Below are 19,636 nucleotides of genomic sequence, written 5' to 3' on the forward strand. Positions count from 1 at the left end.
AGCATCTCCCCAACTAGCAGCTCAAACACGAGCCCCAAGCACAACCATTTCTAACCATGCCACAAGCAAGCACACCATCAGCAGGAGTCTCACAAGCAAGCGCCCCGCTGGCGCCAGCGGCAGCCCCGCCGGCATCCCAGACACACACCCCACCAGCAGCAGAAGCCCCAGAGCAACCACATGAACTCCACCAGCAGCGGTGCCACCGGCACGAGCTCAGCTACTGCCAGCTGCACTAGCAACAGCCCCGCTGGCAACAGCGGCAAAAGCAACACCGAGAGCCCCGCTGGCACGAAAAGCATCGGCCAGAATCCCACCACCACCACGAACCCCAACACACCCGCGAGATCTACCAGCACCAGTAAACGCCTCGTTGACAACATGACCCTCGCTACCCCAGCCAGTGCCAGTGGGAACTCCCCCGGCCTCAGCGGCACCACCACCACGCACCCCACTGACACCCAAACCAGCCCACACCTCACCAGCAACACCGTCACCACCGGCAAAAGCACCACCGACAGCACAGAGAAAAGGAACGACAGCTCTGGTGTTATCTGTCTTTACCATTCTGCCTTTCCTTGCACTTATCACTTGGTTGTGAGCGCAATGATTATTGCTTTTTTAAAGAAGTCTGAGAATGACGTCTAGCACTGAGTTTAATTATTATGGATACTGTCTTGAACACGCTGTCCTCACTCCATGGATTTCATAGTGCAATTACTTAATAACTAGATTTAAATACCTAGTTTAAATTACATACTTACTGTAATTGCAGCCTTGCTTTATTTCAATCAAATACAGATTTTTTTTAATTTTTTTTTTGAACAGAGGTAACTGACTTAGACTTTAATGTGATTAATATGAAACTCTGGGATATTCTTCCCAAATTTTTCAGTAGTGCAGCGTATGTTACTCATTGTTATGAATCATTATCTTCCAGAGTAGGGAAGACTTAAAGCTTTCAATCTTGCCTAATTGAAAAAACATGGTCTTTTGCAAAACTTGTAGTTCACACTTCAGCATTTGCATTTCTCATCACTTAGCGATATTTTCACACACCTCGAACATTTTCAAAATCATGGAATTACTTTCTTAGAACACGTTGGTAAAACTGATGTAACACCACACTATTGACTATGCATGAAACTTCTAAATATTTGTATCACTCTTGGAAAAGGGATATGGGGATTTCTGAGAAATTTTATCCCATGTTTTAGTTTTTTGCTCATTTTGTACTTCAGAAAAAGACAGTAAAATCACCGATGAAGGGTTAAAGTAATGTGATGTAGATGTAGTTAACTTACACAGTGAAAAACAATAAAATTATTTAAAACTTCAGGTACATTTCTACAGGCACTCACGTACTACTGGATGGAAAAACTATGGCAGTTCTGATCAGAAAATATCTCAATTCAAAAATACTCCATCACCAAAATTTAAGAAATAAGCTATTCTCAGATTCTTGTAAAGAAGTTGGTGTCCCTTTCCTAGATAAACTTGATACTTTTGATTTTACAAGTTTATTTTAGACAGGGGAGGTGAAAGTTTCCTTACCGCCGAGCAATGTAGTAGAAAACAGGATTGCCAGCTTTTGATGTCCCAGCTTGGTAGAAAATATTTAACGTTTTCAGTGCTTTGAACTCCTCTTTTTCATGTACCTGATGCCTAAAAAGCGGTACATTGATATCAACTTTTCACAAGCAACTTGACAAAAAAAACCTTCTTTACTTATATGTTTAGACAAAAGTATTAATAAGTTCACACAATTCTGAACCTTTTAAAACTGTACAAATTACTGTTTTTTCAGGTTTTCAATTTAATTTTGGATCCACAAATTAAAATCTTATACTCAAAAACATAAAAGGTATTTGTAGAGGCAGCTTTTTAAACTCCCCCTCAAAATGAAAGCTAGAACGATAACTGCTTATAATACCTGACATGCTAAAGTCTAAAAACCCACAAGGCGTTTCTCCCTCCACAATAATCTCATTACCTTGTCATAAATTCTTCAAATTTGGAACTAGTGAGATTTAAACTGGACCAATGGGTGTCTGCCACAGGTTTGTGCTCCGGAGGACCCAGATAGGCAAGAAGAGTAGCCATTTTGTCAAAAGGTCGTCTTCCGACAGCCTTGTGGTCCCTAGAAACAGCAGATTACTTAAAAGACAAGTCTTTCTTCACTCAGCATTTTTGATTTGTGTCCAATACCCTTTCTTTACCTTGAACAGGCTAATTTTTTTTAAAGCAAATTGTGTTCACTGAAGAAATTAGAAAAATGTTACCCCTGTAACAAATGTTACAAAAGTTATGATACATTGGCATACAATTTTACGCTTGCACAAAAGGTTGGCAGCAAAGACGGCAACAGTTATGCACATTTCCCAACAACAGGTTGTCAGTAAGACAAAAAAAGCTTCCAAAGGTGAGATTTTCTGCCACGACATTCTTCTCAGTAATTGTTACAAAAGCATTTGAAAGGATTTCAAAATATTGATTTCCCACCAGCAGCTCCCTTCTCCATAAAATCTCCAAAATCTTACCTGTTGCTGGAAAGGTACTGGCCAATTTTCTCCTGATTGTTCCACAGCAACCGGTGCAGAGCGAGCACATTGCCATCGCTGATGAAGGACAGGCTGTGGTTGACGGTGTCGCTAGCTGGGCAATCGGATGCAATATCAAGGAAAAACCTGAAGTTGAAAACCAGTTGTTCCCATAAGCACGGAAGGGAAGGGAAAGCAGCTGAGCAGTCTCAAGACAAGGGGAAAGGCTATAAGCACGCTTTCCCGCTCATGGGTTACACGTGACAAAGGTTCTTTGCCTAAGTTTCCAAAGGGCCTACCTTCGTGCTGCATCAAAATTGCTTTTGACAAAATCATTAAAAGGCCGCATATGTTCTTCTTTTGTAAACAGGACATGGTTGGCAATACTCTGAAGTATCTAAATGACAARAAGACAGATAAAGCCACATATAGGTTTAATGTATCAACTGTTAGGGTTGCCAGTGTAACTTCACTGTCAGAAATACCCATTTTAACTTATTGTGAAACTTCAGAACAAAGAAAAGTCACACAAACCAGTAAATATACAATACTTTCACTACACTTTCACTTTCAAAATATTTTCTTTTATGGAACTATTAGAAATAAATTCACTTATTTATGAACTTTAATCGAGTTTATAACAGGAAAAGAAACAGTCTTTCAAATATACTGTTTAGTCTTATTATTTCTTCTGGAAATTTTACAGACATATCTAAAGGCAGTAGCATATACGTAAAGAAAATAACAATTTCTCAACCTTTAAAATGGATAATATACACAGGCCACAAAGTTTACACATCGTCATTAAGCCTTCATTTATTTATTTACTTATTTGCAGGAAAATGTACTACATGACAGAAGTCTTGAGATTAAGGATAGCAAGAATGACTTCTTTAGAGCTAGTATGAATTTTTAATCACTATCTGGCTGCAAAAATTCTCATTATTCAAGAAGCAATGTTAGTTTCTTTATTTATTTTTAAGTAAGGTTAGAAGCTCAAGTGAAAGATGCCAGAAGGCATTCTGTTATTTTACACCCAATTTGGAAAAATGTCTCTTCCATACAGACCTTTTCCCATAATAGTTAGATTGTTGTCAGCTACAACATTAATATTATGATGTATAATCGTAGCATAGAAACTACAGTTCAAATAAACATAGTCTTTGCTACAAATAACTACAAGTTGAACTAAATTTTCTCATAACTATTCAATGAAAGAAAGCAAATCAGACAGAACACCCAGTATGAGCAAATAAAAACATATGCTGATTCACCTTCGACATCAGTTTCAATCCCCTTTCAATTCTCGGTGGAGGCTTTTTGTCCAAAATCCCTGCCTCATAAGGGGAGACGATGGCGGGGTTGATGAACCGCAGGAACATAGCGCTTCCGACCGCTCCGATGCTGTTCTGCGGGAACCGCTGGCTAACAACCTAGAGGTTGAGAATTATAAAAAATATTTTTGCATTAAAGGAAGGGGAAGAAAAGTTGAAAAAAAGTCTTGTATGGTAGTCCAGTTTTAAGTACTCTTTCCACACCATTCAAGATCAACACGTTTGGGGAGGATTAGCCTGACTTGCATCGTACACCAGTCAGAAAAGAGGGGAAAAATGGGTAAGTGGGGGCCGGGGGGCGCTGCCGGACACTGTCTAATTTTACTTCAGCTTTATACAAACTTTCTCGTTAGTGTGAAAATACTACGCTTGCAGTCGTACAAAGCCAAGCAAGCAAGTTTCAAAGTTACTGACCACCTAATTCCAGGACCCTGCCACTGAACGCAGAACGGACGAGCGCCGCGTGTTTGTGCTCAGGCAGGCAGAGTCTTCCAAGCAAACGCAAGCAACTCCTTTCCATCTCTCTGACCTTTTACTTGCGTACTTATAATTTCACTATTACTCACAAGAGCGTCTCCAAAAATAAAGTTTATGCTGTAAAGCTTCAGGAGTTACTTAAATTTGAGGGAAGGAGATACTTGGAGAAGCTCTTCAGACCTATCCTATCTCAGCAGATTTGCCAAAGAAGGAAAGACAGCATGATCCAGAGCCGAGTGGAAAATTTTCGCTTGGCCAGGGTTCTTCTCTACCTATAAATATGCTGTCCAAAATCACCTAGCGGGAATTTGCGAGAAGAACTACAGATTTAAGATATTTTTCTTTTCTACCTAAAATGAAAAAAATAGTATTTTTTGAAATGGTTAAAAAAAAATGGGTGGGATGTTGTTCTCATTTTTTAATACACTACATGTGGTTCTATAAAGATTCAATACCAACGTGTGTATCTTTGTACAAGTAACAGTGATTAATCGTAACGAGTCAGATTCTACTTTGCTCATAATCAGCTTATCAGGTTTTATATTCCAGGAGTTACATTGTTTAAAAAAATTTAAGAAAACAAACCCCATCTTACTAAAATACTGTAAAACATGACTAGTGCAATCTCAAATCATATTGAAATTCTTCAGAAAACAGAGAAAGCTATTAGCACATACATAATATATCAAGAATCACTTTGTTTCAATAGCAACTTCATTTACAGTTACCTTGTGATATAATTACTGATAACATTTTCTTGTAAAATATTAGTTTGCACAATGATTTTGCATTTAAACATAATTACTGTTCTGCTCAGTTACAGCAAAAAGATAAGGGAGTATTTAATAAAAGTCTAAATTTCCATTCTGCCTCTGTTTTATTCAGAGTATTCATACATTGTATTCTGAGGTCATTGTCAAAAGAAAAGTATAAATCTTAGCCTTTCAGGACACCACTCTAACAACATATATATAAAAACAAACAATATAACTAAGCTGACAACCTAAACTTTTGTCTTTAACACAGTGAGATACTTAAAATGGGAAATCTGCTTGTCTTATCTTAGTAAATAAATACAAATACTAAATTTTATTGCATAGTCACAAGGCAAACAAAGGAAAATATATCAGAAGCAAGTCACATAAGTATCTATTCCTTCCGGTAACCCATATGTGTTAACTGTCCTTCTCCCAGGATGCAAGCTGCAGTCAAGTTATCCACCAAAGTGTTAAAACAATTAAACAGACTCATACTTTCCCCAAAACCAAGGAAAACATTTTCCTTCTGCATTTTTTTGTTCGATTTGAAGATGGTGGCAAAGGTAGAAGAATCAGAATATTAAATACTGAGCAGTAAGGTTAAACATGTCTTTCTGTTTACTCAAATAGGCACACAGAGAATATTTTTAAATATAACTTAATTCCAGTGTTAATTGAAATGGAAGCTATTTTGTGCCAGAATTAGTAGAATGATTTTACAGTGAAGGTCAAATAGACTGAAGTGAAGATGTTTTGAACAAACAGCAAAAGATTTCTGTTGTGCTTTGAAAGAAATGGCTAATAAAAAGGTCTCCAAACTTACTGATTTTTTGTTTTCCTTTTTTTCTTTTACGGTAGCTTTATTCAGTAGAGAGTGGCAAGTTGCCTACAGAACAGAGATGAGCACAAACAAGTCACAGCACCAACTACATACAGCAACAAAAAACCAATGTTGACTTGTACATAAATTACACAGTAAAATGTAACAAACATAACCAACAGAAAATGAAATATATAAACTAAAGACTGATGATGGAGTTTTTATTCCACACATTCTTTTTATTAAATCTTATTTACAAAGCACTAAATACAAAACAAGCAAATGTTGCGTTTCAATCATTTCTACTATTTCTGGCTAGATTAAAAGTCAAACCACATTAATGTGCTCATGGTATACAATATTGGGCATTAAATGGTATATTCAGCTTTCAAATGTATTTCATCATCCCCAAATAATTTTAATGGTTGAAATATTAAAATGTTACACCTTTGAGATACACATTACTTTTAAAATAAATTTAAAGTTTTAAGTCTTCCCAATGTTTCTCTGTGTGTCCTTCAATTTAGTTAGGTCTGTGAGTCATCACAGTTTTTGTTACTTTGATAGCTAAACACTGCCGTAAAACACTTCTGTGGAAAAAAGAAGGGAAAAAAAAGCCAGCAGGTCTACACCTAATTTATTATAGATTTCCAAATCAAGACATCTGACTTGATTGTCTCTATTTCTGAATTTCATTTCAGTGGAAAGGGACCCACCAAGAAGCATTACACTCCTATTCCACACCAGGATTTGAGCAAGCTGAGACAGTACGTCAGCTTTGCCTCCTGCTCCCCCCTGGACAGAGGGGAATCGGGCTCCAGTGGCTCAATCCCACATCTTTCGCATTAGCTGAAATAGTAAATTAGCATCACTAAAAAACCCTATACCAAACAGAACTTGGAGCTGTACCAACAGAAAGGTGGCAGCATTCAGCAGGCTGAGAGCAAACACACACCAGCAGTTCAAATAAACTTCAGAGAATCACACAAAAAAGAACTGGAAGAGAATTTCTACAATTTAAGAACGTGACAGAGTGAAGAGCAAGTGTTAACAAGTAGTAAAAAAAATGACACTAACCAAGTTAAAATTACATAGTTCAAATTTGTGCAAGAACTATTAATATTTAAACAAAGGTGCGCCTGCCAAAATTGACTTCGTATACCTTCTAGAAAGAAACTCAGTTAACCTCTGAAGCAGTCTTATACATGCTCCATTTATTAGGCTAAGATATTTAAAGTAAATCAAATTTCCACCCCTATTTATGAAGAAGAATGATGTGTTTGCGTGCGTTTTTATGAAAAAGCCAGCACAATTTCTTTGTATGAGGCATTTCAACCAGGTTTGTTCTCGACCTCATAACACCACTGTGGAACATGTATTACCTGAAAACCAGCAAGAGTGAATCTGTCACAGTAACCAGAGCACTAAAACTTAGTTGCATAATGTTTCCACAAGAAAATAGCTCTGTTCTGGTTAAAAACAACCACCAGCCAGTGTAGACCCCAATATCCAACTAAATACATAACCTGCTTTTCTGTGATATCACTACATTAATTGGAACTAGTTGCAAATCATTTATAGAATGCATCTGATCAGTATTTGCTGCACACACTTACTTTAGGACTCCGCGTATGAGCATAAAAAGAGATGGGGCAAAATTCAGTCTCATTTACCATTACACCATTGTTTGGGATGGAAGGTAGCCAGTTACCTTATAAAAGTTCCCTAAGTGTATTAATCCATTTTTTGTCATGAGAACCATACAAAATATTCAGATTTTAATTGTACTTTCTTTCAGACAAAGGCAGCCTTGACCAGTCTGTTCAAAACTCTAGAATATGAATGTACAGAACGAATTATTACACTATTTGTGATGTACATAACATTTGTCCACAAATATACATGGTACTAGAAACGGTCAAAGCAGTAAAAGTTGAAGCGGAATGTCAGCCTGTTGAAAGATTCAAATTCACCAGATCCAATTGTCTGATTAATACTTAAAAAATAAACTCAGATTTTCCAGATAATTCCATGTGTATGTTTGGCAAAGCCCAGTAAGGCATTTGGTTTCATGAACAAACTACCCGTGTTACCAAAACAATGTAGAAGCAACACTAAAAATGGTAAGTGTTGAGATGCTCTCAGAGAAGAGTCTTAGACAATACCCTTTGGTGTACACATATTTTAGTAATTCCATTTAATGTAGAAATTAAGAATGGTTTGCACAGAAACAACTTTAAGCAAATTATCTCTGAAATGGAAATAAGTCTGATATATCCTAGGAGCAGCACACAAAAGCTATCCTAGGAAAAGATGTGGTACAAAGTAACAGCAAATAACCAAAGCAACAGTGAAGGGTTTCGCTGACCTTTTTCAGTAGACAACACTTAAATACGCTCCCCGCCAACATCTGTGAGACCGACTGTTGAACTCGAAGGAAACCAACTTGCCCCCCTCATTTCCCAGTTTCCCCAAAGAAACCCTGGATACATCCTCCCTGTCACCGCTGTCACACAGAGAACCGATGGCTTTCCAAGCCAGCTACCGAAACCCTGACGGTGAAAACAAAAGCACATCATTCGTGCACCCAAGGCCTTCCAGCAACTCACAGCAACTAGCCAAGAGTCACAACAGGCACAACATACAAATCAGCRCTTTTCAATTCCAAGGGCTGAAAATCACGGCAGTTGCATTTATTAATACAGTGCTCGCTATAAAAAATAAAAATATTCTATACTGCATAGAACTTCTCTTATTACTCATAATTAGTAATAAATATTACTACTAACAGCATTAAAGTTTTGCTTCGCTGTAATTTAAGACAAGAATACTTTCATTTTCCACAGTGATCGCCACATGCAACTAAGCATGACAGCTTGTGTTCCTTCCTTCCAAACAGCTCAGACATCTATTTTCCCTGTTTTACTTTAGACCCTGAGACACAAGTCCCTCCTTGAGAGGCCAAAAATAGCTCTTCCACAACACTTAACTGAGCCCGTAGCTTGCAGTCTCTGCTCTGCGTAGCTCTTCCGTGACCGCCTTCCCCAAAAGGGCTGAAAACTATAATTCCTGTGAATCCTGAGGGCAGGAGGGACGTGCCCCGCTGGAGTTTCTAGCATCAGCTAAACGCAGCAGAGCAACACACAGCAAAGCAGAGAGCTCCGCGAGCACGCTGGGCTCGGCAACCTGCCGCTGCAGAGCGAGAAGCGGCCGCGGGCCCGGGCGCAGCGGAGGCCAGGTACGTAGGCGAGGGAGCGCGGGCACCGCGACAGGAAATACCGCTCCAGAGGAATTTAGTCAGCAGAGGACAGCGCGCTGCTCAGGAAGGTTTCCTACCTGTAAGCATCATCTGTAGATGGCAGCAGAAGCAAGCAAGGAAGGGGATGGTCCCAGTTTGACGCCTTTCCTTTTCAAACCTTACGTGACAGCCAAGCCAAGAAGGCAGCCTTACTGACTTGCCTCTTGGAAAGAGCCCTGTAAATATATCTGTGCCTCCTGCAGGTTCTCTTCCTCTTATTTATTTGATGAATTTCTTTCGAACAATGCCTCAACGCTCCCTGCTTGCAAAATGTTTCATCGCTCATTCGATGAAAGCAGAGCAGCCCCTGGCACATGGTAACATACTCCCAGGCATGGGGCAGGAGACGGGCAGCTCTTCAGTACTTCCATCAGAACGTGTGCAGCCCTTATCAGCAGAAAGATAGTTCACTTTATAAACTGAAATGCATACCTGCTTTCATTCTACTTCTCAGCTACAGGGAGTTCATCTATACCTAGCCATCCTCAAAAGTACAGAGCATCTGTAGCGTCCCAGTTACAAGGCTAATTATGTTTATTAAATCACGTGCTAGTGGACATTCTTCCCAGTACTACAAGTTAATGGCTTTCCTTACAGCTGCCCCCCGCAAGCTAGAGACCCCTGCATCCAGAAAACGACTACGAGACACGACAGAGCGTGACCAGAACGAAGCCTGAATGATGCAGCGTCTTGACCCAGCTGGTTTCAGGAAGCTCACACAACCACACATGTATTTCTCTACTGAATATAGCCAACAGCATTTTAGATCCGTACTTCCTTCCATTATACTCTGTTTAAAATTCATATTTTCTAAAATTTAGGAGTCCTAACTACTTTAGTCCCACTGAAGTCCATATAGGTTTTCTTCTGTGAGCACCTTATATTCTTTTAAACACATTTTCTATGAAAAAAAATCAAACTATGAGATTGCGTCCACCTGGATGACTAAATAATACTCTTGGAGAAGTGGCCTGAATAATTACTTTTATAGATTATTTTTGAAAAAAACACTTCAGAGATAAATACTCGAAGTAATTCTATCTTTATGCAGAGAACAAAAAATATTTAAAATCAGCAGCTGCACAAGTAGCGACTTTATTCATAGAGTTAACGTTTATCAGGGATGTGATCTATAAGACTTTTGGATAATATGTTGCCTTTACATAGGACCAATTAAATCAGAAATAAGAAGTAAACACACACACTGCTTTTACATTCAAAACATTAGTTTTGCATCTCTCAACCCAGCAGTGACGATTTTCTTTTTGCTGCCTTCCCAATAAAGGACTCATATGATAAACTGATAAAAGGAACTACACCCATTACGTCCACAGTTAATCTTTAGTCTCCCAGAGATGCTAAAGCACTGAGATTGTTGCTGTCTTATTAGCTCTGAGTTCTTAGCTGTGATTCAATTCCTTAAAAAATAACATTAAGTCACCTCCTGACTGCCAGCCCAAACCCTAAAACACAGTTAAGCCCCTAAGCTTAGATTCTGTTGTTTCACAAGTCTCTGGAAACAGTCTTTAAGCTATGCCCATTATAGTCCCACTACTGGGCCAAGCTCCAGACTGCCAAAACAGTAAAACCAAAACTTTGATTTTTATAATTACTTCAACATCAAAAATCAGGCTCTGAAGATCTAAACCCTCCATTCAGGCATACCTGGTACAAACAATGGCACACACTGCGAAGCTGTGGTGGGAACTCCGAAGAAGAATTAATGATTGCATGAAAAAATTTTTCTGTCATTTGCAAGAGACTCCGCTGGTTCTCTTCAAGGCTTTCTGCAGGCTCCAGCCTGAAACAGACCCATAAGTATATGACCAGCATTCAAGTAAACCTTATTAGTTGCAATTGTATGCTCAGTGGTAACGTTATTTCCCAGGGTAAATAGGAATCCTATAGAAATATTAATGATATTTTACACAAAAGATTCCATCAATATTTTAACTATGTAATATACTATGTATAGTTTTAAAACTTAGTAATAGACAGTTATAAATGTGATTCTTGCACATCATTCCATACAAAGAAATATACATATATTCCAAGAGGTTTGCATTATCAGCTTGATGATGGTTTCTCCAAAAGCAGTTTTTGAGGTAGACACAGATGTTTGAGAGTTAAAGTTTTAAAAAGGAAGCCTATCTTTTGGTAAGCTACTTAAAAGAATATGGAAAGCTGTCCCAGAGTTAAAGAGAGAATTCAAAGTGAGAGAACAACAGCTACTAAATCCAAGCCTTCAAGAGACATGAGAGAAATTAAGGCAAAAACATTACACACAACACACACGCAGTCCCTTTCTTCTGTAACTGATTCAATGACCTAGAGCAGATGCTCTTAGGTGCTACTGGAAACCCCCACATTTGCAGCCTACATAGAGGTATGAGGTAGCATGTAGGAGAASAGGTACAGCAAGGACTCTCTCTTCCTTACTCTCTCAGGGCTTAAAGTGGACATGCCGCAGCATTCATCTCACTGAGTTCCTGTGTTGGACAGCTCTGTACAATTCTCCCTGGCTATAAGGACTGCAGATACAATGCATGTGTCTGGCAAAGCAAGGAGTGGAAAAGTATGAAATTGGGAAAAAACATTTGCAACAAGGAAAAAGGAATCCTGTATCTAAGATGACTGGGAGACAAGTTTATAAATAAATGCATGTCCTCCCCCCTTGTATCTCAAACCTTGTAGGATCCACCTCAAAGCTAACATGCTGCCATTCTGAGGAGGTGATCACAGTCCTTAATAAAGGTTCCAAAAGCTTCTGCAAATATGTAGCACCATATACCTATGAAGAAAAGAAAATCAGAGTATGTGGCCAGATTAAAATAGCCATCCACAGAAACACAGAAGAAATTCTAGATGCGTTATCAGGGCTGAAAACACTTGATTTGTTTTAGCATAAGCCAGTTCTCTAAAATTAGTATTTTTATACTGTAGTCTCACTTCTGGAACACAACTGTTATCAACTTCTACATGCATTGTAGAATATAGATGCTTGTATTTTTATTAATTTTCAATTACAATTCAGAGAAAACTAAGTCATTTTAAATTTTTGTATTGATCTCCATAATAACCAGATAGGATTCTTGCTTAGAGAAGACTGACTCAACTCCCCATCTCTGTTTGTATAGTACTACAAAACATTTTAAACTGGAATGGAAGCCTAAACAAGACCTCAGAATTTGTCTTCCCAACTTTAAATTGCCCATTACATAAACACATCAGAAGTACTTAACACCACAGGATTTTGGTAGTCTTTTTTTTTTTTTAAACACTATATTTTCCTGTAATTCAAGTGATCTGTAGCAGAGATAAGGATTAGGTAACATACCTTAAAACAGAAAGTCATTATTTTACTGGCTAAGCTATTTCCTCGGAAGAGTGTCTGCATGGAATCTGCTAGTTCAACTTCCTTTGAAAACATATTCCAAAGTAGCTGGTAGAGTAAGTGCCGAGAATCAAAGAGTGTGACCAGSACACGAGCTAGCTCATCCTTAAAGAAAATAATGAAATGTTAATCTGACTAGCAGTGCGTCAAAGCAACTAAGAGAAAAAAATTAGGAAAAACCATCAAGCAGTTTGTGCTAATGCTTTAAATTTGCTATGAAGTCTTGCACGTGAATATCAAATTAAGCATACACAATCTCTTTTTAATACTTTCCTTTGATATTTTTCTGTCTAAAATCTCTCCCATGATATCAATTATACAAATTTGTAATGGTTAGTCCAGATGGATAAGCAGTTATTCTGCTGTATAACAAAGCCCAATTCACCTTACTGAAAAACTTTTAGAGAACACAGTGCTACCTGTCTGTATTACAGCACACAGTCTGTAATAAATAACACTGGCCAAAACAGATGCATTCATTATGATACCTGTAGAAAAAATTACTCCTACACATTAACTAAAAATTTACTATCAAGCAGCAGCTTATAATCAAGATCTCAGACAATTAGATTCAGTACACTTTTAGGGAATACACCAAAAAAGATTAGCTATTAAGAAAAGTAGGTGTAACCTCTCTTTAGCAGGCTATTGTTACACCTTAATGTTTGCACTGATTTTCATTTCAAGTCTTAGCATTTTCAGAGATGCAGGAAATAAAATGCACCTAATGTTAAAAACAGCACATAAATAGAAGCATGAATCAACTCACCCACTGAGAACAAGGCACCACATTGGCTAAAGCCATAGCAATAGGAAGCTCTCCCTGATCACCCATCATTGTAACCAACTCCACCAATCTCTCAAACCGATCTGCTAGCACAGTTTCTGCTAAAGTATCAAATTCTGTTCCCTGCTGCAGAATTTTGGTGAGGACTTCCATGAATGTAGCTCTTGTTTGGAGGTCTTTATGATAGCCCAAGCCTGATATAAAAAAAAAAGAAAAAAAAAGAAACAGCACTACTAAGCAAAATGTAAACATAGATTAAAGACAGATGTCTTCATCATGTATTCATTTATGCACAGTTATCTCTAACTACTTTACCTATTGAATGCATAAGACCACTGTCCACGTTTGCATTGAGTAAGTTTGACATAGCAAGAACAGTACAGTGGCGTAGCGAAGCCAGTCTTCGAGACATTCCACGTTTCCTGCCACCTGTTTGTGCACTTTCATCTTCAACTTCACTACAGTCATTTAGAAGGTTCATAAACAGAGTGAAATATCTAAAAACAAAACAAAAAAAAAACCCACAAAAACTCTTGGATAAGTAAAACAGATTCTACAAAAGCAATGATCTTTGATCTACCTACAGCAGAAAATAGACCATATGTTTCCCCCAAAATACATCATTCCTGCCATGCATCTTCTCTGCAGCATATGCTAACCTTCAAAGAACCTGCCCTAAAAGTTGCATACGACATTGCTCAGACCAAGCAAGTGAATTGTACAGGTGTATCTTTCCGGATAGTCATCTTCAAATATATTTTAGTTTCAAGGACAAAAATCTAAAATCTAAGCAAGCTAATTCCATGAATTAAGCATAAAACTATGTTGAAAGGAAACAAAACCAAATTTAATAATTGCCTTCCGAATTAAAATCTTTCCATAAACCTATAAGGTAAAGATTTGTGAAATAAGATGATGAGAAGTAATTTCTGGTTGGATAATATCAGTTCTGCTAGAAGTATACTTTGTAGTAAGAGTCATACGATGCATCTACTTTTGAGTTATTGTATAGCAAAAATAGTTAGAAGAGTATTTACTTAAGAAATAACTGGGATTTGGCTTCCATCAACTCAACTCCATCTCCTTCTTCAGGTTGCAGTGGAAGCCCAGCAAGAAGAGAAACCACTGCTTCCATACTTGCTTGGTCCAAATCTCTGAAAAGAAAATTTTAAGAAGCTGTGAATCAGTTGGGCAGAATTAGTCCCTCCTTCCCCTTGCCAATTCTCCCTCCCAGGACCACGTGCCTTTTTCTTATACACTTAACTGCAGATGAGGAGAATCTTTACCAGAGCAACTGTTTAAAAAGTTATATCTATCAGGACAACAACTATCACATTCTGTGGTATAGCTGTGATCAAGTACATCTACTAGGGACAACAACCAAAAACCAAAATGGTCAGTTAAAAAAACAAAACAAAAAAGTACATACAATTTCAAGGCTATAATCTTTGCTGATTTTATTATTCAGAAGGCACCGTATGAAGAAACAGATCTAGCAAATAAAACATTTACAATCCTAATGTTAAATCAGAAAAGTTATTAAAAGAATTAAAGAAAAAACAGTAGATCTTAAAACAAGCAAAAGAAATCCACAAAACCTCCAGAGACATGTTAGTTAAGACTATGCTTAAACACAACTGTGATGCTGCTCTCCAAACCTTAAGTTTTTTCCTTAAAAATAATACCACTAAAGGAGTCCAAACAATGCAGTTGATATTGGCTATCAAATGACACCTGGGACACTGTTAGCAACTTCAGAAGCAGTTTAATAGTACCCTTTCTAACCTTGTCAGACATTTCACATCTTCATCCGTTGCTTGATTAGATGTTCCCATAACCCAGTCTGTCAAGTATTCCACCATTTTGTTCCTGTTTAAAACAGCAAAAACCGACAACAACAAAAATACATATATAAAAATAGACATAGCTTTTTTTTCCTCCAACCCTTGCCCCAAAACATCAAAACACACCCACTACTGTTGGCATAATTCTTAACTATTACAAATTTAGTTTAAGAACTATTTAAACAACCACACGTTGAAGATTAACTCAGTTAATTTCATTGTACAAAATAATACCCGTGTTTTACATACACTAAATTTTTACATGCATTTAGTATCTCCATAGTTAAAATAAAATTTTAATGCAGCACCAAGGTCTAAATTATTAAACCTAAAGAAAAAAAAATAAGCGTAAAGAAGGAATACCACTATGAGATTTTTTTTTAAACTTTTTTTTTTTAAATATGTAACCATCACCCAAAAGCAGATCACACCCGTCCATATTATAGTATCTTAGAAGTTTTATAATGCAATACTTACCTAAACTTCATTTCTTGGCAAAAAGACAGGTCATCTCTCCTCTCCATCATTACTTCTACTAACTGACAGAGCTTAGTTTTTATTTGAATTGCGTGTACCAAATTTCCAAGCACACGCACATATCTGAAGAAAAAAGCAAAAAGATTAAATAAATACTTCATACTGTACAAAACAAACCCCACACATGACAAACCTTTCCAGTCCCATGTCAGAACCTACACACCGGACAACACAGCAGACTTGCGAAACCGGTTAGTGAATGTTTCAAGCCAATTTTTTCCCAAGCAAGCAAGCCAGCCTTTAAGTCTGCTGAAGACTAGTACGAAATTTCTTCTGGCCAAGGAAGTTCTCTGTTAGTATAAAGCTGAACAGAAATCTCTGCTTCAGCTGATCCCTATCCACCAAACACCAGTGTACAGAAAAGAAACCAGGAATGCTTTCAGGAATGGGGATGAGCGATGGAACAGTTAGTTCTTAAGAAAGTAAGTCACTCTCCATCAGTGTACTTTATGCCATAGTACAAATAATTTCCATGATTACTGTAGCTGTCAGAATTGTAAGAGGGAGGATCAGATGATCAGTTTTTTTCACCATAGACTCAAGCAGAACAGACGTAAACTAGAAGGGTCTACCTCACTCCTTAATGTATTACTCTGCTTGGGATGGTCAACCAGGATTTCTTACCTAACCAGATTCAGCATCATTGTCTCAATACTAGCTTGTCCAAGATGTTCTGAACTCCCTTCTGTATGATTATCAAGCAAATTCTTCATTATAGCAATGGTTTGCTCTACAAATTGTGTGTTGGTCTCGGTTAACAAAACCTACAGGAAGAAAGTTTCTAGTCTTAATTCTTTACACATAAAGAGGTATATTTATCAAATATGTCTAGATTTTGTTGAAATGCTGCAGTTATAATGGATGAGTATTTTCCTAGCACCATCTAATAAGAATTTCAATACATATCAAGATTAAATGTCTCAACACTACCAACTATAGAGATTTTGAGAGCATTTTCACAGATTCTGTACTCTGACAGTGATACGTACAATCACTAAGAACTCAAGAATGTTTTTAACTACATTAAATTAAATCTGGAATCACAAATACAAAAATTATGATGCACGCTCTCAAATATCATCATAATTTTTGCAAGTTCTTTGTACAAAATACAAACAGACACCAATTTCAATTATTTATGTGAAAGACAAGACTGATGCTTTTTATTATATACAAATATGAAAAAATATAACAACACTTTACCTGTCCTTGAGAATCAAAAAACTTGCTGATGGTGTTCTTCAATTTGTTAAACAGCATTGGATAAAGTGCTGGACTCAATTCCAAACCCACCAGATCTTTAATATTAGTCCGTATTTGAAGTCCCACTTTCTCATGGTTACAGACCATTAGAGTCAATAATCGATCTATGAATTTGCTCACAGGAGTCTCTGCGTTTCCCTCAGTGGACACCATAGATATCATGGAGCCCTTACGCTCATTGACTGGACCCATAGGTGGACTGTAGGTTGCTAATCCCGCATTGCTACGATGCTGTAGGCACACTCCTCCAAGAGCACATAAAAACCCTGTCATGTTGATCCATTCCTGAAGAGAATCCGTGTCAGACAAGTCTATGGAGCCTCCCCCACTGACATGTGACATTCGTCTCTTAACAATTGTCTTATGAAGACTTTCAGTAACCTGAAAAAGAATGATCCAAGATGAAGTCTCTCCAATTAAACAAATAATGGAGAGAGATCAGAATTTAAAGTATTCTGAAATGCAGTCCTGTCATTTAAAATTCACAGCCAAGTTCCCCCCAAAACTTTCCTAGTCTCAAGGATTTAAGATTTGCCTTTAAGTACAGTTTATTGTCACAGTATAAACAAAAATTTATCCAGAGATCCTATTTTTAGAGAAGTCAAAAAGGCAGGGCAAAAAAGGAACTGTAGGGGGTTGTCTAGTCCATTCACTGCTCTGAAGCAGGATGTGGGATATTTAAGACATGACAGGCAGCAGCTTGTCTAAGATCTTCCAGCAAAGGGGAGGTCAAGTTCCCCAGCGATACTCCAGTTTTCACTATTCTTTAGTCAATTTCTTCTTAATTCCTAAGCTCAGCCTCCATCTCCCTTAAAGCAAATTAAGTCAAATCATTTCTTGCTCTCCTACCATAGGCATGGAGGACAACTAATTATCAATATTTTTCTGAAATACTTTTATGGAGCTTAAGTCCCCCTACAATTCCCTTTTTTCTGAATTAAAACTCAATTCCTCAAAATGAATAAGGTTAAATGGTTACTTTGAATTTCTGAGGTATGAACCTATGGAAAAATTCATAATCACCTGCCCATCTTCCATTTTGGTCTTTGGATAATTGAGGATTAGTTTTGTAGCTTGTTCCCATTTTGCATGTGTATCCTCCCAGGCCTAAAACAAGATACATCAAGATTTACCTTCAAAACTACTTGTAAGAACAGTATTTTCTGCTTTCAAAAAAATACATATAAAATGTAGTTAAATTCAGAGAAAGTTTACCTCTGTGTTGCCTGCAGTTGGATGTTCAATGCGTCTTAATAAAGCCATCACTCTTTTCTGAAGAGCTGCTCTCCCTACAAAGGAGCACAGAACGTTTATCCAACAGTTCCTGAAAAACAACCTCCATCAAAAAATGAGATTTTTGAAAGCAATTATTAAACTAGCAAGAAGAGCATACCCCTTTTAAAGTGTTTAGAAAAAGATACTTCTTGTTACACTCAAGAATCCTCATGAATACACTCATCCACATTCTGTACTCTCTCCGGCAAGTCCCATGATTAAGATATTTCAGTGAAAGCAGGAGTAAAAATCAAATCATATACCTTAACTTGTTTAGAGAACACAAACCCAAACAACAGTTGGATTAAATAGGCAGGAAGAAACTTTCCAGGCTCATCATTCTTACCTGTTGACATCATATTGCTAACAGATGCAAATTCCATGAAAGTGTTGTAGTTTGGCAAAAAATTATGAACCGAGACTTCGTCTACTCCACATCTGATATCTGCTTCCTCACAGAGGTGACGGAAACAGGACATTGCAACAAGGACTGCCTCAATATCAGGGCTCCACAAAAACATGTATAGTGCGACTTCCAATTTTGTTTGGGCTTGGCGACAAATAGGCGTTCCACTGCATCCTGATGTACTTTCCTTGGGAAATAGAGATTTCCAAATTTGGTAATATTGCTTACGAATATGGCAATTTTCTTTGAATTCAGCTTTACCCATATCCTTCTTTAACTGTGCTTTTATTCCAGCAGGAATAAGCAATCCCAACCAAGATCAGAACTCTACTGGATGCGCTGTTGCACAAACACAGTGGCTAAGAGACCACTTCCTTCTCAAAGGACAAGACAGCAAGTAAAGTAATTATACCTATCTCTTTTTTGCCATTTTTGTTTCCTTTAACCCCATCCAAAATAACTTACAACAAAAATCCATGCAAACCTCTGGCTAAAAGAGGATTTAATTCACTTAATATCTAATGAATTGACAGTATATGCAAGCTGCATGCAGTAGAAAGGTGATTTTTAATAGTATTGGCTAGGACTGGAAGCAAAATATTTATTCTTATCCATAAATACCCAGTGTGTGTTCTTGATCGGTCACATGTTTCTGCCATAGTTTTATGCTGATAYATACTTCTAGGAAGTCTGAATAGCGTTTATAATATATGAAGTGCTTCAAAAGGCAACTTCGTACTTAGGAAACTCATTGCTACTTGAAAAGTGTACATTAAAAAACAAAACGAAGGTTTTGGCTCATGGAAGATATCCTGATTATCCTGTTCATTTTTTCCTGCAACTAAAATAAAATAGTAACACTAGAGCTGAAAAAGTGTGTCTGTCAAAGCACATATTTTACTG

General features: G+C 37.5%; 1 protein-coding gene across 21 annotated transcripts in view; it reads right to left on the reverse strand.

The window, feature by feature from the left end:
- The window catches only part of NF1 (neurofibromin 1), a 110,693-nt gene that overhangs the window by 57,538 nt on the left and 33,519 nt on the right, over positions 1 to 19,636 (reverse strand). For 17 of the 21 annotated variants that reach the window (XR_003254309.1, XR_003254310.1, XR_003254308.1 and 14 more), the window contains 19 exons: positions 18,674 to 18,920; positions 18,268 to 18,341; positions 18,076 to 18,159; positions 16,993 to 17,433; positions 16,414 to 16,553; positions 15,730 to 15,852; positions 15,194 to 15,277; positions 14,446 to 14,562; positions 13,724 to 13,905; positions 13,391 to 13,602; positions 12,565 to 12,726; positions 11,915 to 12,018; positions 10,893 to 11,028; positions 5,933 to 5,995; positions 3,815 to 3,973; positions 2,840 to 2,937; positions 2,541 to 2,687; positions 1,994 to 2,140; positions 1,555 to 1,665 (listed from right to left, as the gene is read on the reverse strand). Coding sequence is in view for 18 of the 21 variants with exons in the window: in XM_026070243.1 (XP_025926028.1) it covers positions 1,555 to 1,665; positions 1,994 to 2,140; positions 2,541 to 2,687; positions 2,840 to 2,937; positions 3,815 to 3,973; positions 5,933 to 5,995; positions 10,893 to 11,028; positions 11,915 to 12,018; positions 12,565 to 12,726; positions 13,391 to 13,602; positions 13,724 to 13,905; positions 14,446 to 14,562; positions 15,194 to 15,277; positions 15,730 to 15,852; positions 16,414 to 16,553; positions 16,993 to 17,433; positions 18,076 to 18,159; positions 18,268 to 18,341; positions 18,674 to 18,920 (2,831 nt within the window). In the remaining 3 variants the exon portion in view is untranslated. The remainder of the gene's footprint in view (positions 1 to 1,554; positions 1,666 to 1,993; positions 2,141 to 2,540; positions 2,688 to 2,839; positions 2,938 to 3,814; positions 3,974 to 5,932; positions 5,996 to 10,892; positions 11,029 to 11,914; positions 12,019 to 12,564; positions 12,727 to 13,390; positions 13,603 to 13,723; positions 13,906 to 14,445; positions 14,563 to 15,193; positions 15,278 to 15,729; positions 15,853 to 16,413; positions 16,554 to 16,992; positions 17,434 to 18,075; positions 18,160 to 18,267; positions 18,342 to 18,673; positions 18,921 to 19,636) is intronic. The other 4 variants (XM_026070244.1, XM_026070235.1, XM_026070233.1 and 1 more) reach the window with 1 other exon arrangement.

This window comes from Apteryx rowi, unplaced genomic scaffold, assembly GCF_003343035.1.
Source record: "Apteryx rowi isolate R43461 unplaced genomic scaffold, aptRow1 scaffold_307, whole genome shotgun sequence".
In the NCBI taxonomy this organism is placed as follows: Eukaryota; Metazoa; Chordata; class Aves; order Apterygiformes; family Apterygidae; genus Apteryx; species Apteryx rowi.